Here is a 26432-nt window from a genome sequence, read left to right as displayed (position 1 = left end):
TAGTACTTTTTTATTATTAATGTAGTATCGCTGATTATGTAACAATGACTTTTAAAGGTATAGTTCACCCAAAAATGAAAATTCTGTCATTATTTAGCCTCCTGTCATTCCAAACCCGAAGGATAATTCTGTGCCTCCATTGACTAACCCTAACCCCTAACCCTAACACAACTACCAATTTGACGCTTCAAAAAGTTAATTAAGAGATCGTAAAACTAATCCATATGAATTGAGTGGTTTAGTCCAAATTTTCTAAAGAGACTTGATCGCTTTATATGATGAACAGATTTGATTTAGACTTTTATTCACATATAAACCTTGATCAGCGAACATACAGAAGCTCAACTGAATTTGGTTGAACCTCATTGGTTCTTCCTGAAGCTCAAACGTGCTGCTTAACACGAGAATGAACCTCATTGGTTCTTGCTGAAGCTCAAACGTGCTGCGTAACACGAGAATGAACCTCATTGGTTCTCGCAGAAGCTCAAACGTGCTGCGTAACACGAGAATGAACCTCATTGGTTCTCACTGAAGCTCAAACGTGCTGCGTAACACGAGAATGAACCTCATTGGTTCTCACTGAAGCTCAAACGTGCTGCGTAACACGAGAATGAACCTCATTGGTTCTCACTGAAGCTCAAACGTGCTGCGTAACACGAGAATGAACCTCATTGGTTCTCACTGAAGCTCAAACGTGCTGCGTAACACGAGAATGAACCTCATTGGTTCTTGCAGAAGCTCAAACGTGATGCGTAACACGAGAATGAACCTCATTGGTTCTCACTGAAGCTCAAACGTGCTGCGTAACACGAGAATGAACCTCATTGGTTCTCACTGAAGCTCAAACGTGCTGCGTAACACAAGAATGAACCTCATTGGTTCTTGCAGAAGCTCAAACGTGCTGCGTAACACGAGAATGAACCTCATTGGTTCTCGCAGAAGCTCAAACGTGCTGCGTAACACGAGAATGAACCTCATTGGTTCTCACTGAAGCTCAAACGTGCTGCGTAACACGAGAATGAACCTCATTGGTTCTTGCAGAAACTCAAACGTGCTGCGTAACACGAGAATGAACCTCATTGGTTCTTGCTGAAGCTCAAACGTGCTGCGTAACACGAGAATGAACCTCATTGGTTCTTGCAGAAGCTCAAACGTGCTGCGTAACACGAGAATGAACCTCATTGGTTCTCACTGAAGCTCAAACGTGCTGCGTAACACGAGAATGAACCTCATTGGTTCTCACTGAAGCTCAAACGTGCTGCGTAACACGAGAATGAACCTCATTGGTTCTCACTGAAGCTCAAACGTGCTGCGTAACACGAGAATGAACCTCATTGGTTCTTGCAGAAGCTCAAACGTGCTGCGTAACACGAGAATGAACCTCATTGGTTCTCACTGAAGCTCAAACGTGCTGCGTAACACGAGAATGAACCTCATTGGTTCTTGCTGAAGCGCAAACGTGCTGCGTAACACGAGAATGAACCTCATTGGTTCTCACTGAAGCTCAAACGTGCTGCGTAACACGAGAATGAACCTCATTGGTTCTCGCTGAAGCTCAAACGTGCTGCGTAACACGAGAATGAACCTCATTGGTTCTCGATGAAGCTCAAACGTGCTGCGTAACACGAGAATGAACCTCATTGGTTCTCACTGAAGCTCAAACGTGCTGCGTAACACGAGAATGAACCTCATTGGTTCTCACTGAAGCTCAAACGTGCTGCGTAACACGAGAATGAACCTCATTGGTTCTCACTGAAGCTCAAACGTGCTGCGTAACACGAGAATGAACCTCATTGGTTCTTGCAGAAGCTCAAACGTGATGCGTAACACGAGAATGAACCTCATTGGTTCTCACTGAAGCTCAAACGTGCTGCGTAACACGAGAATGAACCTCATTGGTTCTCACTGAAGCTCAAACGTGCTGCGTAACACAAGAATGAACCTCATTGGTTCTTGCAGAAGCTCAAACGTGCTGCGTAACACGAGAATGAACCTCATTGGTTCTTGCAGAAGCTCAAACGTGCTGCGTAACACGAGAATGAACCTCATTGGTTCTCACTGAAGCTCAAACGTGCTGCGTAACACGAGAATGAACCTCATTGGTTCTCACTGAAGCTCAAACGTGCTGCGTAACACGAGAATGAACCTCATTGGTTCTTGCAGAAGCTCAAACGTGCTGCGTAACACGAGAATGAACCTCATTGGTTCTCACTGAAGCTCAAACGTGCTGCGTAACACGAGAATGAACCTCATTGGTTCTCACTGAAGCTCAAACGTGCTGCGTAACACGAGAATGAACCTCATTGGTTCTCACTGAAGCTCAAACGTGCTGCGTAACACGAGAATGAACCTCATTGGTTCTTGCAGAAGCTCAAACGTGATGCGTAACACGAGAATGAACCTCATTGGTTCTCACTGAAGCTCAAACGTGCTGCGTAACACGAGAATGAACCTCATTGGTTCTCACTGAAGCTCAAACGTGCTGCGTAACACAAGAATGAACCTCATTGGTTCTTGCAGAAGCTCAAACGTGCTGCGTAACACGAGAATGAACCTCATTGGTTCTCGCAGAAGCTCAAACGTGCTGCGTAACACGAGAATGAACCTCATTGGTTCTCACTGAAGCTCAAACGTGCTGCGTAACACGAGAATGAACCTCATTGGTTCTTGCAGAAACTCAAACGTGCTGCGTAACACGAGAATGAACCTCATTGGTTCTTGCTGAAGCTCAAACGTGCTGCGTAACACGAGAATGAACCTCATTGGTTCTTGCAGAAGCTCAAACGTGCTGCGTAACACGAGAATGAACCTCATTGGTTCTCACTGAAGCTCAAACGTGCTGCGTAACACGAGAATGAACCTCATTGGTTCTCACTGAAGCTCAAACGTGCTGCGTAACACGAGAATGAACCTCATTGGTTCTCACTGAAGCTCAAACGTGCTGCGTAACACGAGAATGAACCTCATTGGTTCTTGCAGAAGCTCAAACGTGCTGCGTAACACGAGAATGAACCTCATTGGTTCTCGCTGAAGCTCAAACGTGCTGCGTAACACGAGAATGAACCTCATTGGTTCTCGCTGAAGCTCAAACGTGCTGCGTAACACGAGAATGAACCTCATTGGTTCTTGCTGAAGCTCAAACGTGCTGCGTAACACGAGAATGAACCTCATTGGTTCTTGCTGAAGCTCAAACGTGCTGCGTAACACGAGAATGAACCTCATTGGTTCTCACTGAAGCTCAAACGTGCTGCGTAACACGAGAATGAACCTCATTGGTTCTTGCTGAAGCTCAAACGTGCTGCGTAACACGAGAATGAACCTCATTGGTTCTCACTGAAGCTCAAACGTGCTGCGTAACACGAGAATGAACCTCATTGGTTCTTGCTGAAGCTCAAACGTGCTGCGTAACACGAGAATGAACCTCATTGGTTCTCGCAGAAGCTCAAACGTGCTGCGTAACACGAGAATGAACCTCATTGGTTCTCGCAGAAGCTCAAACGTGCTGCGTAACACGAGAATGAACCTCATTGGTTCTCACTGAAGCTCAAACGTGCTGCGTAACACGAGAATGAACCTCATTGGTTCTCACTGAAGCTCAAACGTGCTGCGTAACACGAGAATGAACCTCATTGGTTCTTGCAGAAGCTCAAACGTGATGCGTAACACGAGAATGAACCTCATTGGTTCTTGCAGAAGCTCAAACGTGATGCGTAACACGAGAATGAACCTCATTGGTTCTCACTGAAGCTCAAACGTGCTGCGTAACACGAGAATGAACCTCATTGGTTCTTGCAGAAGCTCAAACGTGCTGCGTAACACAAGAATGAACCTCATTGGTTCTTGCAGAAGCTCAAACGTGCTGCGTAACACGAGAATGAACCTCATTGGTTCTCGCTGAAGCTCAAACGTGCTGCGTAACACGAGAATGAACCTCATTGGTTCTTGCTGAAGCTCAAACGTGCTGCGTAACACGAGAATGAACCTCATTGGTTCTCGCTGAAGCTCAAACGTGCTGCGTAACACGAGAATGAACCTCATTGGTTCTCACTGAAGCTCAAACGTGCTGAGTAACACGAGAATGAACCTCATTGGTTCTTGCTGAAGCTCAAACGTGCTGCGTAACACGAGAATGAACCTCATTGGTTCTCGCTGAAGCTCAAACGTGCTGCGTAACACGAGAATGAACCTCATTGGTTCTTGCTGAAGCTCAAACGTGCTGCGTAACACGAGAATGAACCTCATTGGTTCTTGCTGAAGCTCAAACGTGCTGCGTAACACGAGAATGAACCTCATTGGTTCTTGCTGAAGCTCAAACGTGCTGCGTAACACGAGAATGAACCTCATTGGTTCTTGCTGAAGCTCAAACGTGCTGCGTAACACGAGAATGAACCTCATTGGTTCTTGCTGAAGCTCAAACGTGCTGCGTAACACGAGAATGAACCTCATTGGTTCTTGCTGAAGCTCAAACGTGCTGCGTAACACGAGAATGAACCTCATTGGTTCTTGCTGAAGCTCAAACGTGCTGCGTAACACGAGAATGAACCTCATTGGTTCTTGCAGAAGCTCAAACGTGGGTCAGAGTTAAAAGTGGTAGTTGTAATTAATGACATAATTAATGTGGTAGGGGGGTAATTAATGAAATAATTTTAATTTTGGGGTGAACTATCTCTTTAATGCAGAGCGCACTCAAGCAAAGCAAAGCTGGGTTTGTGTTTCGTTGTGTTTCTGTTTTCATTGCATGAGCTTGTTGACGTGAGTTTGATGATATGCATGTCATGTTCCAGCTGAGATGTGTTTTATCGCAGTGGTGGTCTTCAGGTAGTCAGCTCTTTTTACTCGCATATCAGTTTGTCAAACACACTGAGTGAGCAATTGAAACCTGCCAACACTCTTTCGTCACACACACGGTCCACAGCCTGACAGCGTTGATTTATTGACAGCTCATGAATGCTGTACGTGTCAATACAGACGGGCTTTGGCACGATCAGTATGTACTTGATGTAAAAATGTTTTTTGAGAGATTGGATTGACGTCGCTTGTAGATTTCGGACGTCTCACTGAAAGCTCAGGCTTCATAAACCTGTTGCATGTCTTTTATTCCACGTGCAGCAGCGCCATCTTCTGGTCTCATGCATTTTTAAATTTTCATTTCCTCAACTACAAAGTTTTCATTTTCTTTGAGGATTTTAGAACTCAAAAGCTCATGTTTCTGTTTAAGATGATGTTCACTTGATTCAGTTTTTCCAGAACTAAATTAGTGCTTTTTGAATTCAAGTTACCTTACAGGTTTTACAATGGCAACTACACAGGTCAAAATACCATAGTTACAACAGTTACACTACAGTAAAAGTTGCAAAAGTTTCTTTTTAAGACTATTAATTGTGAGCCTGTTGCATGTGTTTCTTTCCATGTGCATCTACTGGTCTAGTGCATTTCTCACTTTCATTGCTTAAACTACAGAGTTGTTTCATTTTCTTGGAAGATTTTGAAACTAAAAAACTCTCCTTTCCGTTTAAAATGATCTAAACCTGATTCAGTCTTAAAATAAGTTTTTAACTAAACGAGTGCTTTTTAAATTCAAGTAACATTACAAAGATTACCTTTGGTAACCACACATTTGGCCAAAATACCATAGTTGTATTTGATATTAATATTAATATGTGATATTAATTTTAAAAGTTTCATTTTAATACTCATTTTAATATTAATCATGAGCCTGTTGCACGTTTTGATCCATGTGCATCAGCGCCATTTACTGGTCCTCAACTTGAGTTCATTACTACAGTTACACTACAGTAAAGCTGTGTAAATGTACTTGATATTAGTAATTACAGGAACATTTTGAAAGTTTTTTTAAGACTCTACTAATTGTGATTTTACAGTAGACTAGTAACAACGCAGTATTTTGGCAGAAGCTATGGTTATCATACATTTTTGAATATTTGAATCAAATGCCTCCAAAAGCAGTCCGTCATGTGATGACAATTCTTTATTTTATTCTTCATAGTGGTCCTCCAGCTGTGTCTAAGTGAGTACATCTGTCATGTGTGTAAAACTCCTCTGATAGAGAATGATTACAATGTTTTAACTTTCTTATTCCTTTTCTTATGCCTCCTTCCTCGTTCAGAAAACCTCCAGTTTACAGGTAAAGGGGGGATAAGCTGCAGTGTTCTTGTCACTCAAATACTCAGTTGCTTAATTTGTGCATTTGATGTGCAGCATGATTACATGTACACAAGACTGACAGTCAGTATCTCTCTTTGTGTGTGTGTGTGTGTGTGTGTGTGTGTGTGTGTGTGTGTAGACGTAAGCCTATCACAGAGACAGACATTGAGTTTTACCATGTCCCAACTCACGGTGATGCCAGCAGGAAACGCATCATGGAGGACACAGAGGACTGGCGCCCACGGACAGGAACTTCACAGTCCCGATCCTTCCGAATCCTGGCTCAAATCACCGGCACTGAATCTGAACTTGGTGAGAGTGGAAAGACATTTACCATATATAATTTTATTTTATTGCTCCTTTTGTTTTGTTTTTTATTTGCAACATCTGATTTATTTATTTAAAAATGCTGTTCCAGGTCCACTTATTTAATTTAATTATTTATTGTTTAATGTTAAATTTATAATCATTTAATTATTAATGTATTGATTCAATTGTCCAATATAAAAGAGCAACACACTTTTATGTTAGAAAAAATATGCCCTCAGAGTTTAAATGCTATAGATATATATATCATACCATTTTGGTCCTCATAATAAACAGGCAGAATGCATTTCTGTGTAAATCGTTCATAAAAACAGTCTTAGATAAAATGTCCCATTGAATTCAAGTTTACAGTTTGCATAACAATGGTTTTTACAAACCATTTACACTGACATTTGTTCTGCACATGTTTCATGAATGAGGCCCATTGTGTGCAAACCTTCAGTACTGATTCTGAGATTAAAATTGAAATTGAGATTTGAAATAGGATTTCAGTGAACAGGAGGAAGTAAGAGAATGTGAATGTGTCTTTACTTTAGTCACACCTCTATCTATCACATGAAAGCGTGTCATAATGAGTGTTTTCTGTCATGTTTATCCGAATCAGATTCCTCACAGGAGGCTGAATCAGCAAAGAAGGCAACAAAGTAAGTTCCTCTTCCTGCCAGCTGTTTTGAGGAGTGTGTTTGCTCGTGTTTGTGGTATTGATTTGTTTAGGGTTGCTGTGCCGTTTGTGTGCTGTTAATGGCCTGTGTGAATTTGCCATTTTCCGGTGTTTGTGTTAAAGCTCTGGCTCCAGTTAACCAGCATGTGCAGATCACAAATAGAGCACCAAATAGTGTTTTTCTTTATTTCTCGACACCGAAAAGACCTTTAGAAAATGTTGATCTTCAACCTCAGAAGGTCAAACTAAATTTTACTTGAGCTGTTTTAATTTATCTTCTGTTTCGGTTTGTAATTTTGCAACCTTTACTAGACTATTTGTGTGATTTAGTAATTTTATGTAATAACCATTAAACATTAAATCTTTAACCCTGCAAAGCTTTACATATGAAATAATAGTCAGATTTATTATTTAAATGGAACAGTTTATTAAATCTTTTTAAATTATACTTAGAAAAAAATCATGTGTTTTGCATGTGTTTATTTTTATTTTTTTAGAGTACCATATTTGTTATATTGGCTTTTATGGCTCATATAGTACGATATAGTGAGAATGTGGAGCTCATACTCAAATGGAAAAAACACCAAAATTTTCTTCAGAGGCCCAAACTGAGCAAAAATATGTAATTTGGTGCAGTTGCTGATATTTATGTAAATAAAATAAATATAACATACTATAAGTAAAACATATGTACTTCTTACATAAATGAATATAAATATCAGTTGTCACTATGTATCTCCCAATAATATGTCTTGGTAAGATGATATTTAAATGCTTAGTTTTATGATCAAAGCTCAGTAGTTTTTAAACATATAATGCAATACAATGATAATTGAGAGGTCTGAACAAATAAACTTTCCTCAAAAGTCTGATGGATCATATTTGATATTCACATTTTAAAAGGCCTTTTATAAAACAAGATGAATGGATAGTTAAGTAAACCTAAGTTGCTTTAGGCCAGTTAGTGTTGAAATATTATTAATTGAAATATGAATAATAATGTAAAAGTTATTCTTGTTTACTTTATAAAAATCTGTAAATATTTCACCGTAAAAAGACACACGAACCATGAGCTGAAGGGAGATGTTTTTACAATTATACTAAAAGGCCTATTACTTAGTATTAACTGTCAATCAAACTACAGAAGGCAATAGTACATGGTGTTCAACAGGCTTTTCAGAAAAGTTTTGATCATGTTGATAATTTAGAGACCTGAGAAATTTGTGTATCAAATATGACACAGTATGCATTATAGTGTCAGATTAAATAGACAAAATGTATAAAATAAAAAACAAAAAAATAAAAAAAGTTATTTTGTTGTTACTAATAAACATATTCTCGTAGTTAAAGAGATATTTAATTGATCTCATTAAAGATCAATTAAAAATATTCAAATCAGGGTTTCATGGTTGAGCTCGATGAATGCAGTCAAAGCTACAATTTGTGCAAAAATTTTGAAACTGGCATGAGATTATTATTTTGCACTTCCACATATAAGCAATATTGAGAGTATTATAGTTATTATAATGCAGTGTGTGCTGTGTATCTTGTATGCTTGTTAGAGTAAGACATTGAGGCTGATTGTAGGTTTGGCACTGAGTTACAGAAGTGAGTTTGAAGTCTGCATGAAATGGAAAGAGGGCAGGGCTTGATTTTGTCCATGGGGAATTTGATTGGATGATTGGATGGTTGTGGTTTGCTATTGGTGGATCTCATGTGAGTGACAGGTTGTTAGTACTTGTCAATTTTGATTTAGTGTTGACTTTAATGTGTTTGCAGTGGCGTTTTCTGTCTGCATGGTTTATCTGAGTGCCGTTGACATCCACTTCTAGAGCTCATACTGTCTTCCTGTTTCTGTTTCTCTCTCTCTTGTTCATTCCCTGTGAACAGGGTTTTGAAGATTAATGCTGACATTGGACCCAGATATCATAAACTCAGAGACTGGCACCATGGAGTGTCTGCTCGAACCCTTAACGTCCTCAGCCTGTTGTAGATGTGTGTGTGTGTGTGTGTGTGTGTGTGTGTGTGTGTGTGTGTGAGAGTGAGCGTGTGTGTGTGTGTGAGAGTGAGCGTGCGTGTGTGTGTGTGTGTGTGTGTGTGTGTGTGTGTGTGTGTGTGAGAGTGAGCTTGCGTGTGTGTGTGTGTGTGTGTGTGTGTGTGTGTGTGTGTGAGAGTGAGCGTGTGTGTGTGTGTGTGTGTGTGTGTGTGTGCGTGTGTGCGTGTGTGTGTGTGTGTGTGTGTGAGTGGGTCTGTGTGGGATGCTTCTAATCTGCAGAGAGACTGTGACTGAAGCTTTATCAGAAAAACTTTAAAACATGAGCTCTTTAAAGTGTGTATGTGTAGATTTGAGGCAGCGTGTGAAGATTCAACATGCATCTCCAACTCAGTTCTTGTGGATTTAGTGAAGTTTATTAGCTGCACTACAGTATTTGTATTGCACGCGTGGCTTGGATCAGTTTCTGTGATGTTTCAGCTTTTGGTGAATATATGAAAGAACATTCTGGGCACCAAACTAGTTCAACTCCATGTGCAACATCTGTTGATTAACACTGAAAATAATTTCACCTCATCCGTCAGCTAAAACAAATCGAACTCAGCATTTACAGAAATGCACTTATGGACGCCTATAAGGAAAGACGTTCTACGGTGAAATGTGCAGCTCGTATTTTTGTGAAAATGCTTAATAGTTTTAGTTCTTTATTATTGCTTCATTATTTCGGTTAAAATGATTATTCTTCTTAACAGAATGTATCTTAATTGCATGCATGACACAAGTTCTGAATGCAATTTTATGACACTACTTCCATGTTAGCATGTTGTTATATTTTCAAAATGTTGTTTATTTTAAAATTTATTCTATTGTAAGTGCATTACTGTAGATATAATTAATTTTTTTAGAAATACAGTTTAATTTTCTGTTAAAGGATAACTGTCGCCAAAATGCAACATAGGGTCTTTTTGTTAATCTACCTGAGGCAAACTTTCGTGTAAAAGCATAATTAGAATGGAAACGCCACTTTTAAGATCGACCGTATTTTCGTTTCGATCAAGATGCCTTGTGAATGGGAGTGAATGGGGCATGACTATGATAGCATCAAAATCGCTATTTTTAAGACACTAAGAAGGCTCGACACAACATGAAACTGTGCTTTTTTTTTTTTTTTTTTGCATTGTTTGTGTACACAGAGTTTACTAAAAAGAAAGATTTTGAACAACTCACTGTAGCTGTTGTTGTTTCCGTCGCCGACATTTTGTCAGTCAAAAATAGTCGATCTCCGAATGCAACGTGACAGGGAGGAGAGTAAAGATGGAAAGCTCCTAAAGCTTAGTTCCATATACTGTAAATTCACAGATCATTTGTTGTCATGTCATTAGTGAAAACCAATATTGACCTTGTATTTGAAAAAGGATCCTCATATAAGAAACAATACTAAAATTCATAGTCAGTTCATTCACATTCGGAGATTGGCAATTTGACCGAAAATGAAAATACGGTCAAACTTAAAAGTGGCGTTTCCATCCTAATTATGCTTTTAAACGAAAGTTTGTCTCGGGTAGATTAACAAAAAGACCCTATGTTGCATTTTAGCGACAGTTATGCTTTAAGCATGTCACAGATGCTTTTCAACAAAGTTTTAGACCCAGAACATTATTTTAAAAAAGTGCTGAATTTTATTTCATGCTTGAAAATGTACAATCATTTAATTCCTTCCTTAATGAGTTTTCCTTATACAGCAAAATTAGAATAAAGTAGCCTGTATTTCCTTTGTGTCTGTGTTTCTATCTATTTCTTTCTGCTTTTCCCTCTGTTGCACTAAAATACATCATATCCTGAAATTCAATCCCAGACTGTTCTGTTCACTGTAAGATCCATGAGTAAAGGCCATTGGATTATTTAACACAACAGATGTTATTGATATTGTTAATGATATTTAACTGATCAGTTACATAAGTTATGGCATTAATTGAAAACGTAAGTGGGTCTTTTAAATGAACACAGTACAAAGATCCAGTAATGCTTATGACTTCTGAGTGTCCAAATGGGTCATAAAGTTAGTTCTAGGCAAAACAGCTTCACACATTTAACTTCTGTAATGTTGTGAAGCAACATATTTGATGAGAAATGATATGATATAATTGTTTATTGTATTTCCCCCATTCACTTGACTTTGGTTTAAGAGACGGAGAAAGATTAAATGCGCATAGTAAGAGGAATATGTTTCAGCAGTGATCATGTTTTCCCACTAGAGGACAGCACTGATTCGCTCTTCTCAGCAGATTATATAAGAGTTTGCAGACAGTGGGATCTTCACAGGCTTCACTGGTGAGATTATGACACAATGTGATGTCTTAACATCTCTTTTAATGGTGTTATGTTATGTTACATTACCCCTGACACTGGGAACGCAGGTTCAGATGCACTCTCTTTGCATGTTTGTTCATTAAAGGGGAGGCAATTTTTGTTATGGTTGAAACTTTCTTCACATCCTGACAGCAAATCAAAAATAGAAGTGGTCTAAATATTAAAACATGTACACATATTTTCTGTGGAAGTCTCAGGACCAAAAAAAAAAGTTTTTTTTCTCCTGCACTGAGGCAGAAATGTTCACTTATTTTACTCCTCTCTATATTCTGAAGATTCTGAAGGGTTTGTTCATATATCATTCACATGATTTATATAATAAAAAAAAAAAGTCATTTTATTTTTTCTGTCTGTTTCTGTTCTGATTTATGGACTTTGAAGTGATAAAAGAGATCTCCAAAATCCCCTGTGTAAAACCCTAATATGTCAACAAATTGAAACAAGAATTTTGAACCTGGCTATATCTGTTCTGCAAATGTATGCAAATTAGTGCATATTGAATTAGATAATGCCTCATTTGCATATATAAGCACACATTTCAGAGAAGTTGTAATGCAAAAACCTTTTATAGTTGCATATTAAAACCATTCTGAAAGTAAACTCCATTTATTAAAGTTGCAGTCCGTAACTTTTTTGGGTTAAAAATGATCCAAAATAAATGTTTGAGCAAGTACATAACCAGTCAGTGTTCAAAACTCTCTGCTTGCCGTAGCTCGATTCAAAACGGTAAGCTTGTATTAATATTTTTAATTCCAGCGGTACTGGTGGATTTCCGCGGGAAATTCGAGCATGTCTTTGCGTCATCAGTAGACATAAAGAAGGAGTCTCGGCTAGTAGCCTATATTGCGTGTGAGGATGTCGGTGGTGGAGATTTATAGCCTTTTCTCGCAGCACTTGATATAATTAAACTTATCAACTTGATGGCGGATCCAGAAAGGTTCAAACGACAATCACCAGTGACAACTGGAGATTCACCCGTTGTTAAACGTGAAAGACTTCGGACTTCGGAGTGGCTACAGAAAAAAAAGAGACTGCAACCGGCCCATGCGAAAACAAGGATAAATATCGGAAGGGCATTAAATGTAGTCACGCAATGCTGATGTTGTTAACATTAACAATTTGAGAACAAAGTATAATTTGCACGGTTTGACGTGATATGATAAGCGATCGTTAGATTTAATCAGCGCGATTTACTGCAATGCTTTTTTCCCCTTAGATGGTCATAACAAAAGTGAATGTTACTTGTTCAGACGACATTTTCCGCTGAAAATTCTTATGTTGCGAATGACAGTATCCACACCAGCGCGGCGACTGACAGCTGCACATTCTCCACAAAACGTTGGACTCATCCGCGCTGTGCCATGCCGAAGCACAACCTACGTAAAGTTGATAATTCCGCGAATAACTGCAATTGCAGATTTCAAACAGAGATGGCGACAAAGAGGAAAAACTACGGACTGCAGCTTTAATGTATGTTATTGTTAATATTAAGCGGCACAATCAAGCAGTTAATATTAGGCAGCACAGTTGTTTTTTTTAACATTGATAATAATCAGAAATGTTTCTTGAGCAGCAAATAATCATATTAGACTGATTTCTGAATGATAATGTGACACTGAAGACTGGAGTAATGATGTTGAAAATCCAGCTTTGATCACAGGAATAAATTAAAGCAAGAATTTATTTATTGCCTAAAACCCTCTTAGCTGTTCTAAATTCACTGTAAACCACGGCTTCACAGGGCTTATTGCTTTTGTATAACGGTTAGTTCATAAAAATATTGATTTGAATATTTATTTAAACACACAAATGCAGTGGATCAGTAATACTGACGTCATGAGGTCACAGGTGTACGTTTGTGGAGTCATTTACAACGGCTTTGAACGCAGCTCAACCAATCAGAATCAAGGACCGGAACTATCCTTTTTTAAATTAATTGTAAATTTGTTATAATATTTCACAATATCACTGTTTACTGTATTTTTGATCCAGTTAATGCAGCCTTGGTGAGCATAAGAGACTTCTTTCAAAAACATTAAAAATCTTACCAACCCCAAACTTTTAGTGTATGTGTGATAAATGGGCTCAGATTATCACGATGTGCATGTTTACAGTAAAACAGATTTCATCCCGTCCTTTGCTCATGGATGTGTGTGATGGAAAACTTCCTGTGTGTTCTGTTATCGCTCCTCTCTCATTCGATTAGCCTGCTGTGCTGCTCCAGTCTGATTGGATTATTTGCTCTGAAATGGAATCTGATTGGATGAGAGCCGTAATGATCGGTCTTATAACTAGGGAGACGGGACATGTGAAGATGTGTCTGTTTTCTGTCGTTCTCGTGTGTTTGTGTGCTCCTCCGCTGCTATACCCTGCTCTCACCATGAGTTATCTTTTCCTTCTTCCACTAACACTTTTTTTTCTGCTGATGACCAATGTGCTAGGATCCCTATTGTGATGTATATCTGAGTAAAACTGCTTCTTAAATGAGAAAAAATGTAGGGCGGGACTTGATATTGTCATGGGGAATTGATTGGATGGTTGTGGTTTGCTATTGGTGGATCTCATGTGAGTGACAGGTTGCCCCGCCCTCACGCCAGTGAACACATCATCAGAGAAGAGAAGAGATGACGCTGTGAGAGGGAGGGGAAGTTATTTTGATTAAAGATTAAGAATCTAAATTAATTACAAAAAAAATTATATGTATGGATAAATCATAAATAATATTACATAAATAATAAGAATTGTCAATTTTGTGTCAATTTCATGAGGACTTTACATGATTAAATGATTGATTTTAATTAATGTCTATCAATGCAGTTAAATACACCAATAAAATAATTGTAATTTATTTTAATTAATGAATTACAAATGTAAATATAATGTATAATTGTTAAATACTATGTTTAGCATTTTATACTGGCAAAAAAAAACTGGTTCACCTAAAATATTGAGGTCTTTTTCTTTCTTTTTTTTTTTTCAAAGTGTCACTCCTTGACCTCCATATACCTACTGTATAATGTTTTTAGCTAATGCAGTGACCCAAACATATTTTGACACCAAAAAAAGTCTGAATGTCACTGCATAATATAACAAAATATCAAATAAAGAGTCTGTATCTGCTTGTCTCAAATGCTGCAGGATCGTTTCTCTTCACTTTTCTTAATAATTTTTCTGAAGTCTCAATGCATTTGAATGCACATTTATTGGATGTATGAAGTTGTCAAGTTCACAAAGGTGTAGAGAATCACATTAACCACAAACAAACACAAAGTCATCTGACTTAATTATTCAACGGTTTTATTATTTAAAACTGTACGAACGTCTTTTCTGACTTGTGTGTGTGTGTGTGGCCGTGTGTGTGTTTGTGAAGCTGCGTGTGGAATATTTCATCAGGATCCAGATTCAGGACTGAATGGTGGTCCTTTCGGTTTCTATGGCCGCCGTTGCCATAACACTCTGTCTCCGGGGGCTTGTAATTCGGCCGGAGAGATTGACAGAGCGCAGTTGTGTGGCAGAGAATCAGGGTGGTACAGTACGTGTGGGTATGAATGTGTGTGTTTGTGTTGGCCACACCAGAGCCAAACTTCTGTCTCCCTGTCCATCAACATTCACTTCGTGCCTCACTAAATTTAAGCTGCTGGACGACACAGCCAGACCTGCTGAGGATTTAATGAGAGAATGTCTGTGTGTACAGAAATGAGCTGTATCTGCTGTGAGTGTGTGTGTGTGTGTGTGTGTGTGTGTGAGCTGCGTGTGGCTTTGGCTGTTTACAGTGAAGTCCAAGCATATATAAATGTATATAAAGAGTCATTTCTCAAATGCTGCAGGATCGTTTCTCTTCACTTTTCTTAATCATTTTTCTGAAGTCTCAAATCATTTGAATGCACATTTATTTGATGTATGAAGTTGTCAAGTTCACATAAACACATTAACCACAAACAAACACAAATTCATCTGACTTAATTATTCAACCCTAAATCTGTTGTTTTATTATTTAAAACTGTAAAAACGTCTTTTTTTGACATATGTGCATTATATATATATATCATATTTTTTATATACAAATATACATAATGTACATTCACAGTCTGATCAAATATTGAGTCAAGAATGAGAAAAATAGTTGTGGATGTTATTACTCTTTGCTCTGGTTTATTTCCACACTGAAAATGGTAGGATGCATTGACGAATGCATTGCATTGTGGGATACATTAGTGTGCTCTGGTTGTACAGTATGCTGCACATGTTGGCAAATGCAGGATGCTGAGTTTCACAAAAGCAGGTCCAGTTCTCATTTCTCAGAAACAAAAACATTAATCTGCATATAAAATACAGCCAATGTTAGAATTAAGATCCTAAAACAAATGAATTTCTTCACAATTAAATTAGATGTTTTTGTAATTCTTATTATTCTCAACAAACCCTAAATAGATTCGTATTACTTTGGTACAGGATTTCAGGAGAAAAAATACTGAAATTCAGTAGTTTTTATCTACATTCAGTTCACTACGGTTCAAAAGTTTGGGGTCAGTATGGTTTTAAAATACTTTTTTTCAGAAAGCATGCATTAAATTGATCAAATGTCACAGTAAAGACATTTATAATGTTACAAAATATTTCTATTTCAAATTAATGCTGTTCTTTTGAAATTTGAAATTTTGTAAAAATACCGGATCATGTTTTTTTGTTTCTTGACCAGCAAATCAGCATATTAGAATGATTTCTGAAGGATCATGTGACACTGAATGATGCTATATAAATTACATTTTAAAATATATTACAATAGGATTTTTTTAAATTGTAATAATATTTCACAATATTACTGTTTTTTTTAAATGCAGCAGAAGACTTCTCTTGAATAACCCCAAACTATAACATATATACTAATACATAATACTTTCTCTTTCTCTCTCACTCTCTCTCTCTCTCTCTCTCTCTCTCTCTCTCTCTCATTCTCTCTTTCTCTCACGCTTTCTCTCTCTCACGCTTTCTCTCGCTCTCTATTCTCTCTCTCTTTCTCTCTCTCTCTCTCTCTCTTTTTCTCGTGCTCGCTCTCTTGCTCCCCCCCCCCTCTATTCTCTCTCTCTCTCTCTCTCGCTCTCTCTCTCTTTCTCAGCGAGGAGCTGGATGATCCTCAGCCCAACACTCATGTCACCTGTCCTGTTAAGACCATGACCAAAGGCCCAGGAACGCCTGTCAGAAACACAGCAGGTAATCAGCACATGACTAAAGGTTCAACCTCTCTCTTTCCAGATACTGACCACAGTGTCTTCCAATAAGCACTGTGTATATAAACTATGTGAGATTGAAATGTCACTGTGTTGGCCATACTGTATTAAATACCTTCAGCTGGAGCAAAGGCTGGATATGATTTATTAGTTTATTGTCATATACATCCAGTGCTTCCCAGACGTTACATATCACATACCCAGCACTTGATTCGTCCTGGTGAACTATTTCACTAAAACGCATGATACCTTTTTTTCCTTCCTTCCTTTTGTTTTGTTTTTAATTGTCCTTTTTTAATTTTCTCTCGTGTCTGTTTTGCCTCCATTGCTTGACCTCTCAACTGCGTAGCTTAATGAAACTCTGCAAAAAAGTGTCTGACAACAAAATTAAGTTTTAAACACGTTCACATTTTAGAGAATGCTGTTAATATTTCTATCATTTATGATTTATCTTATCAACCCACAATTTATCAGAAAATTAGTTTTTTATTACTTGACCCCCCGACCCATGGATTATCCATGGTGTCCACAGATATTACAGCGATATACTTTTACAATATATTTTTTGTTTGACAATATCAAACAAAAAAGCCATTTCACTTTGATATATATATATATATATATATATATATATATATATATATCAAAGTGAAATGGCTTTTTTGTTTGATATTGTCAAACAAAAAATATATTGTCAAGGGGAATTGATTGGATGGTTGTGGTTTGCTATTGGTGGATCTCATGTGATTGACAGGTTGCCCCGCCCTCACGCCAATAAACACATCATCAGAGAAGTGAAGAGATACCGCTGCTATAGGGAGGGGAAGTTATTTTGATTAAGAATAATCAGGGTAAAAGGAAAAAAAAAAAAAATTATGTGCACGAATAAATCATTGATGATAAATACTGCAATGTTCCATGAAAAATAAGAGTTGTCAGTTTTGATTTCACAATGACTTTAACTGCCATTATTCCACTAGAAGACAAATTGACGTATCTTTTCTGTTTGAAGGTTAGGATTAAGTAATCATACTTAATTGTAATACTTCAGATATATTTAAGCTGCAGGCCTTAGGTAGCCGACGCACCTTAAGACAAGCTAAAGCTCTAACAAGTGTTTGGGTTTGTGTCTTTTGGCAGGTCTCATTACTCCTACTTTTGGTGTCGTGAGCAACAGTACACCTTTAGGCCCCGCCTTAGACCGCCCCATGCCCCGCCCACACCCAAAAGACGAAGCCTCATTGGTCCAGATGGCAGAACACATCCCTGCTGGCACACGCACTCCTATGTGTGCTCACTGCGACATGGTTATCAGGTATGCAAACAAGTATTCAATTCAATGTCCATTTTTTAGGAGTCAGAATATGTCCAAAATTAGGTATCTTATGAGGCTACACACTGCTGTTTACCATTTGAAACAGCCTTTGTGTTGGGATTATGCTGTCTAGGTAGGAAACTCACAAGCTTTCGGAATGAATATACAATATAAAAAAATGTATAATGCAAGATTAATGTGATATCTCAAAACATGTTTAACAACAACTGGCACTATTGCTTCATTGTTGTTTTCAGTCAGAAACATCATTCCAGTTTTAACTGAACACACACTGACATTGACATTTGGTTTTCTCTGCACCTTTAGCAGTTTTACAGGATGTCATATTCATAGAATCACAATGTCATTAATAGAGTTTCGCCATGAAAATGTCACTTAACACATGTTCATACTGATTAGCTTTCCTCCATATGATCTTACCCTTCTCACCCTCAAATCTGCAGCTCTTCTGATTCTCTTCTAATACATCGGGAGCTGCATATGCAGGCAGCATTATAAGGCATCATGATGCATTTCTTATTAATATAATTATAATTTATTATGTAATGTAATTTACTAATTATCATTAATAAATTAATCAAATGAATTTAATACAAAAATAATTCATATAAACTTAAATGGAATATTTCTTCTAATATTTGTATATTAATTATGAGTAGTAATATATTAATAAAATACATTTAGTTACAGAGTATTTAAAAAAAATAATTCATATAAACATAAACAGACATTTTCTTCCAAAATCTGTCTAATTATTCTCAATAGAATATATTAATATAGTTAATTCCTTTACAAAGACAAGGACATAGACCTTTTTAGACATAGACTAATTCTTACAATATCTTTAATTATTATTAATAAAATATATTAATATCATTAATTCTTTAACAAACTATAGATAAAAATCATATAAACATAAATGGACTATTTCTTCCACTATTTTGTGTGCTCATTAAAGTATTGTGTTGTTAGCTCAGCAACAAGCTACTGTAAGAAACTCTAAAATCAATGGAGCAACACTCGGGTTTCAGAAGTTTAAATCCCATTCATTTCCTTCATAGATCAATTGTTTTTGTGACTGACGGACTCTCTAATCGCTAATGACTCTCTAGGTTTTGAACTGGAGCTTCTGTTTCTCCATCTTTCCTCTTGCTGTCTCTCTCCTTCACTTTGAAAATGAGATGATTAGCTTAAGAGCGATATTTAATAACAATAGTCACTCTAAACTCACCTCTTACTTTCACAGAGCGAACGACGACCACCTTATCTAACAAGAAACACACACCTGTGTAACACACACCAGATACCACACACTCACGGTGGGAAAAGAGATGGGAAAGTGTAGACTTAGTTACCTGTGTGTGTGTGCGTGTGTGTGTGTGTGTGTGTGTGTGTGTGGTTATTAGTAATTAGGATCAGTCTCTTCTAACAGAGCCTTCATTTAGCAAATTAAACCCTGAATATTTATTCCACATGAGAGTAAGCATTACACCAGACTGTCACACACACACACACACACACACACACACACGCACACACACACGCACACACACACGCACACACACACACACACACACACACACACACACACACACACACACACACACACACACGCACTATTCTCAGTTTCACTAGCACACTAAATTACCTCTGATATTCAGATATTTGCTGAAGCCGTTAGTGAAAGGTGAAGTGTGTAATTTACGTGGCAAAAAATATTATAGTGGCTAACATAGGCCTATTCATCCTAAGAGCTAAAAAACTTAAAGGCACACTATGCAGTTTCTGTTTTTCTCAAACAGCGCCCCCTAGAGTCGCTGTTGAGTACTGTATTTAACGTTACTGTCGTAAATACCACTCACGCAGAGCCGTCTCTGCACTCTTCCGAGCGCGCTCTCTTCGTCGACTCTGTCATGATTCACGTCTGAAATGCGTGCTAGTGTCTTCCATAGAGGCTGCTTCATATGTTGTTGATGTATGTGACGTCGTGCCGTAAAGCAAGTCGTGATTCTCACGAGATTTGTCGGGGCGCCACCTCTCAAACCCGCATTGCTGGTTTTGCTATCGGGATGATTCGCTCTACTACGAGTTCGTTTACCATAGAAATGATTTCGAAGCTGTGATATTAAGGTACAAATCTTGCATAGTGGGCCTTTAAATTTTGATTTCAGGAGGCCTTTAAATATTGTATAAGCAAAACAGACTGTGGTAGGTGGCTTGTTAGTCTCTTACCATCTAGGTGGGCTTTCCTTTCCCAGAATAATTGCAAATTGGACCAAAAATTTGGATATGTCACAACATAATATTCACCCAATGTACAATAGCACAAATGTGTATTGCTGTTTGATGTGAGTGTGTGTTTTATGGTGTGGTCCAGGGGGCCGTTCCTGATGGCGATGGGTAAATCCTGGCACCCGGAGGAGTTCACATGCGCTCACTGCAGCGTGTCTCTGAGCGAGCTGGGGTTTGTGGAGGAACAGGGCTCGGTCTACTGCCAACACTGCTACGAAGAGTTCTTCGCTCCGACATGCTCACGCTGCCAGCACAAAATCCTGGGGGTCCGTGACTGTGTGTTTCATAAACATGAAATATACTCGATCTCCAACTGCCTGTCAAACGCTTGAGCTTTTGGCTCGGTTATACAAATATATTCACACACAGAGAGACATTAATATGTCTTTTAGGACTGTTTGAACATTCTTTTATTCATTTTATGTGCATGTACACTATCGTTCAAAAGTTTAGGGTCAGTAAGATGTTTGATTGATTTCACATTTATCAGAAGTGACAAAAGATTTGTGTTTCAAATAAATGCTGTTCTTTTAGACTTTCTATTCATCTAAAATCATTAAGCAGCACAACTGTTTTTAACATTGATAAAAATAAGAAATGTTGAGAAGCAAATTAGCATATTAGAATGATTTCTGAAAGATCATGTGACACTGAAGACGTATGGAGTAATGATGCTGAAAATGATTGAATTAATTGCATTTTAAAATGTAAACCGTTATTTTAAATGGTAGTAATTTTTCACAATATTTCTATTTTCTATATTTTTAAATCAAATAAATGCAGCCCAAAACTTTTGAATGGTAGTATACTGTATGTGTATTGTGTAACTATGATGATGCTGATGTGTTTTAACAGGAAGTGATCAATGCACTCAAGCAGACCTGGCATGTGTATTGCTTCCTCTGTGCGTCCTGCCAGCAACCGATAAGAAACGATACTTTTCACCTCGAGGATGGAGAGCCATACTGCGAGAGAGGTGTTTGTTTGTCTATTGCTTTCTACAGACTTCTATTACTTTTTAATACTGAGCTAATGGTATTTTAGACCACCTAACTCCCATTCAAACCTTTCTGCATTAAATTCAGTTCAAGTCAGGTTTATTTGTATAGCACTTTTTACAGTACATATGGTTTCAAAGCAGTTTCAATCTTAGGAAGTAAGAGATGAGTGTATCCAACAGAGATGAGTGTATCAAAGTAATGTCTATATGGCAGTAATATACAGCTTTGATTTAGTACATGTTATGTGGTTAATGTTATGTTTACATGACATATACATTTACATTAAGACAATATATAGTATGTTTTTATTTATTTTATTTTTTACCTTTTTCCTCATGGGGAATGTTGGCAGCTCCTCATAATGTAGAAGATTTCAGCTACAAAATAACAGCAAAATAAGAAGATCCTACACAATTATGTGTTTTTAATATCACAATTATTTCTCTTAGACAGTTGTGAAGTCTCCAGCTTCTCAGATGTTTCTCCTAAAAAAGACTGCAGTAATGACTCATGCTTTCAAAAGAATAATAACAAGGTCTTGAATTGTCCTCACATTTGCAAAGATCTCATATCTGCAGAGATTTCAGTGGGAAAATTTCTGCCAAGACCAAATGATTTGAGCTACTTTACCGATCCAAAGTTTGGAGACTATAAGATTCACTATTTGATAAGTGGATTCACTTATAAGATAAGATTCACTATTTGATAGTGGAAAGACTGAACGCATCTCCAGACATGCGTGCGCGAGGTAAAGGTGCGCAAGCAGACCATCTACGGGACAAGCCTGATTCCACCATATCTTTATGTACACAATAATAATCTTTTACATTGTAATCCTTTTAATTTTAATATTTGGCATGCTTGTGTGCTGCTGTGCATCCCTGTGTGTTTACTAAGCAGAGTGTACGCACGTTGTGGACCCGCCTATAGGCACACATTACTAACGCGCACATTAAATAACAAAAAAAATATTGCGGCATTGACTTTAGAGCAGGTTTCAGTTGGACAATGGCTCAGTCTATTTCTGTTGCCTCAAAATAGCAACGTGCCAACAATGCGCCAGAACACACCTCGTTTTCAGACCAGCACACCCATGGGCGCACAAATGGGCGCAAATGCATTTGCTATTTAAACAACGTGGCGCAGACGTGAAAATGATAACTGCGTCGGGCTGAAACTAGCTTGCGTCCGCTTGGCGCTGCATTGCGCCGGGTGTAAGATAGGGCCCTTTTTGTTTTTGAAAGAGGTCTCTTATGCTCACCAAGGCTGCATTTATTTGATTAAAAAATGGTAATAATGTGAAATATTATTGTAACCTGATTTAAATAGAAAACTGTTATTTACTCCTGTGTTTTAGGCACTCTGCTCCATGTCAGATTCTTGCTTTAATTTACTCCTGTGATCAAAGCTGAATTTTCAGCATCATTCCTCCAGTCTTCAGTGTCACATGATCCTTCAGAAATCAGTCTAATATGATGATTTGATACTCAAGAAACATTTCTTATAATCGTCAATGTTGAAAACAGTGGAGCCGCTTAATATTTTTGTTGAAACAGTGATACAGTTTTTCAGGATTCTTTGATAAATAGAAAGCTCAAAAGAACAGCATTTATTTGAAATAGAAATCTTTTGCAACAATCTAAAAGTTTTTACTGACACTTTAAATGCATCCTTGCTAATTTCTCTTACTTTATGCCAACAACAGTTTCTTTTATGTCAATTTTAGAAGAAACATCAGAGACAAAGCTGATATTTAAAGTGTCTCTGAGCACTTTAGATAAAGTTGTTGATACTGTTTTGTAATTATGTCTTCAGATTACTACAGTCTGTTTGGGACGGGTTGCCGTGGCTGTGATTTCCCAATAGAAGCAGGAGACAAGTTTCTAGAGGCCCTGGGCGGCACCTGGCACGACACCTGCTTCGTGTGCTCAGTACGTGTGTGTTCAGGTTTGTCTGTGAGTGTTAGGGTATTCATTGAGTGTTGTGTGACGAGTGTCTGTTCTCTTCAGGTTTGCAGCGTCAGTCTGGAGGGCCAGAGCTTCTTCTCCAAAAAGAACAAACCGCTTTGCAAGAAACACGCTCAGACTCTCAAAATATAAAAACAAAAAAATGTAAAGAAAACATATTTACGACAATATAAATGACACATACTCAAAGTAAAGACAGTTCTGATGAGGTTTGAAATGAAGAATGATCTGTTTGGAGCTGGTGTTTGAAACTCTTATTTTATCAGATCAAAGTATCAGAGGAAATTTTTTCTTTATCTTTTCTCTTTCTTTACTCTCTCTTTTAATCTTCTCACTTCACAGAAAAGTGTGCATTAAGTAAAATACACTGTAAATTTAAAAGGTTGTTTAAACTTTAAAAAGTAAGTGTTCGTGCTGCTTTAAAATTGTTTAGTCAACTTGAAATGTGAAGGTGCACTAAATGACAACTTGGATATTTGAGTTGATTGACTAAACTTAAAATTTGAAGGAAACATGAACACTTCCTTTTTTAGTTGAAAGTTTTTTTTTTTTTTTTTTTAACAGTGTAAGGACCAAAACAATTGAAATGAGACCATACTTGAGAGTAAATGCACATTAATTTATCTAATGTTGTGCTGCTGTGATGATGTATTTTTGTATAGGCTGTAGGCCAACGCAGAAGTTCGCATCACTTTGGTTCCCTCCTTCATCAAAAAGCCAGTATTGTTCTATCAGCTTTTTTTATTTTTTATTATTATTATTGCAGAAAATAAAAAAATTCACACATTTTATGCATTTTGAAGCCTAAATCCAGAAGCAAAAGCTAAACAAACGACACCAAGGGCGAATAATTTAAACGTCACCACCATACGTTTCCAACAACTCTTTCAATCTTTATTTGAAATCTACAAGTTGGAAAGTTCGGGTGAGAATAGTTTGCAAGAGCATGATTATAAACACAGTGAGGGAATGAAAGCGACTAGTGTGTAGATGAGTTTACGATCACCGTGATTTTGCCAAGTAAAACATGTTCTTGGAACAACACTCCTGTCTGAAAATTTAGTGCTAACCCTATCCCTAGCCCTAAACCTAACCCTACCCATAACTTTTCCCTAAAATCAGAGGGAAACGATAGTGAATAACACTGATGTAGAAGCACCTAACCCTGGTTGTAAGCCTAAACTTGACAAACTCTAAACTTGTCCTGATTGGTTGATTGGAATGTTGTTCCAGGATCAACAAAGATGTTGTTGTGGTGAAATCACATTCACCATGAGTTTACATGTTCGGCTGATGATGTTTAAAAGCCTAGATTCAATCTGTTCATCATATAAAGCGATCGAATTACTCTTTATGAACTTTTTGAAGCATCAAAGTGGTAGTTGCGTAGCTGTCAATGGAGGGACAGAAATCTCTCAGATTTCATCAAAAAGATCTTCATTTGTGTACTGAAGATGAATGAAAATCTTCCGGGTTTCAAATGACATGAGTGTGAGTATTGATTTTTGTGTGAACTATCCCTAATGTCCCCAACTGTAGTCCCATTTAGCACTTGTTATCAACCGCCTTTTTCAAGACACATGAAAGCTTTAAAAAAATTGTGAGTGGGGTATTACTGATGTATTTTGTGTCATAGAATAAAACGTGAAAATATCTTGAGCTTGTGTTCACCACAGACCTTATTTCAAGCATTTAAAGGGATACTTCACCGATTAGCATTAAGCTTTGTATCAGTAGAAACCCGGTAGTATTTTGGAATGACCGTGCTTCCCTCCCTCATGTCCCCCTGAGACGAGAGATTTCTGTATTGTGTGTCTGAAAAAAAAACTCAGATGAGGCAAAAATCGTCATTTTGCGTCATCTGATGCTTTTTTGTCCAGAGGCGAGAGACTCCAGCCAGTAGGAGGAGCTCGTTCCACATGTGTTCGACCCGCCCATAGGGGGATCTCACAATAAAACGCCGTCTTTTCAGTTTCAAGTCGACTAGCAGCCTAGTTGTATAATTTCTTCCGATACTGCCCTCTGTAACTGGTAGACGTGGCTTGGGAGTGAAGCAAGTGCATTCTGGGAGTTGTTGTCTTTCATCCACATGAGCCAAAAATACATTTTCTTGTTTTTTTCAGTCTAGAAGGCACCAGCTTCTAAAATAATTTCACATTTCTACTACATAAATGACCCAATTTAAATACACTTTCATCTTTCCAGCGGTGAAATATCCCGTTAACCAAAAACCCATTGGCTTCAAGACTATGGACTATGGGTTTTAGGACTCATTCCTGAAGCTCTCTATCGCCAAAATATTATGAAAAGGATTATGCTTGCAAACTTAAAATATGATGATGTCATCTGAGAGGTTAGATGAGTATGTTTAGTAACATAAATGAAATGAAAACTCATGAAATGATCTGCTGTTCAGTTCTTAAAGGAATAATGCGGTCAGAAGCATAAATTCAGTCATGATTTACTCAACATCAACATCATGTTCACTTGCTTTCTTCTGTGGAACACATAAGGGGTTTATGGCAGAATATGGACTCATTTTATGGTGCTTTTCTGTGTCATTTTCAGAGCTTGACAGCCTCTTCTAAACTGCTCCTTTTGTGTTTCACAGAAGAAGGATTATCATATGCATTTGGAAAAGTGAATTAAAGGGAATTGTATTTATTTCAAGCTCTGGGATAGTGGGCAACTTTGCTTTTACTGTATCATGTGCTTTTTTTTTTATATTAGATTTGCACTTATAATGATTTCTGTTTTTGTAACACTGTTAAAACTCTGGTGTGCTTTTATACAAGTTTAATAAAAATCAAATGTCAGCACTTTGCCATCTTCTTGATTAATTATTCTAACTCTTATTTTGTAACTATCCTAATTATCACTCGAGCAGAAAATCTATAACAAAACGTGTATGGAGTGTATTTTATTTATTTTTTACTTTTTACTTGTATACTATACTTTTACTATACATTTAGTTACTTATTTTAACTTTTTATTATTGAATTTTCAAGAAAACGTTATATATCTAGTAAAAGGGAAAATAAATAGAACAAGAGATATAAATTCTGTTTTTGAGGTATACAGATATTGATTAT

The 26432-nt window shown here is 37.5% G+C and overlaps 1 protein-coding gene across 1 annotated transcript in view; it reads left to right on the top strand.

Annotated features, from left to right (window-relative positions):
• The window catches only part of pdlim5a (PDZ and LIM domain 5a), a 63921-nt gene extending 37765 nt beyond the window's left edge, over positions 1-26156 (top strand). The window contains exons 6-13 of the mRNA XM_081366361.1: positions 6305-6477; positions 7097-7136; positions 16633-16727; positions 17885-18059; positions 20458-20638; positions 21228-21348; positions 23189-23304; positions 23383-26156. Coding sequence (XP_081222487.1) covers positions 6305-6477; positions 7097-7136; positions 16633-16727; positions 17885-18059; positions 20458-20638; positions 21228-21348; positions 23189-23304; positions 23383-23472 — 991 coding nt within the window. The 3' untranslated portion in view covers positions 23473-26156. The remainder of the gene's footprint in view (positions 1-6304; positions 6478-7096; positions 7137-16632; positions 16728-17884; positions 18060-20457; positions 20639-21227; positions 21349-23188; positions 23305-23382) is intronic.
• Positions 26157-26432: the final 276 nt, after the last annotated feature.

The sequence above is a fragment of the Scardinius erythrophthalmus genome (assembly GCF_964197995.2).
Source record: "Scardinius erythrophthalmus genome assembly, chromosome: 5".
Lineage (NCBI taxonomy): Eukaryota > Metazoa > Chordata > Actinopteri > Cypriniformes > Leuciscidae > Scardinius > Scardinius erythrophthalmus.
This window is presented reverse-complemented; position numbering and strand designations above follow the sequence as displayed.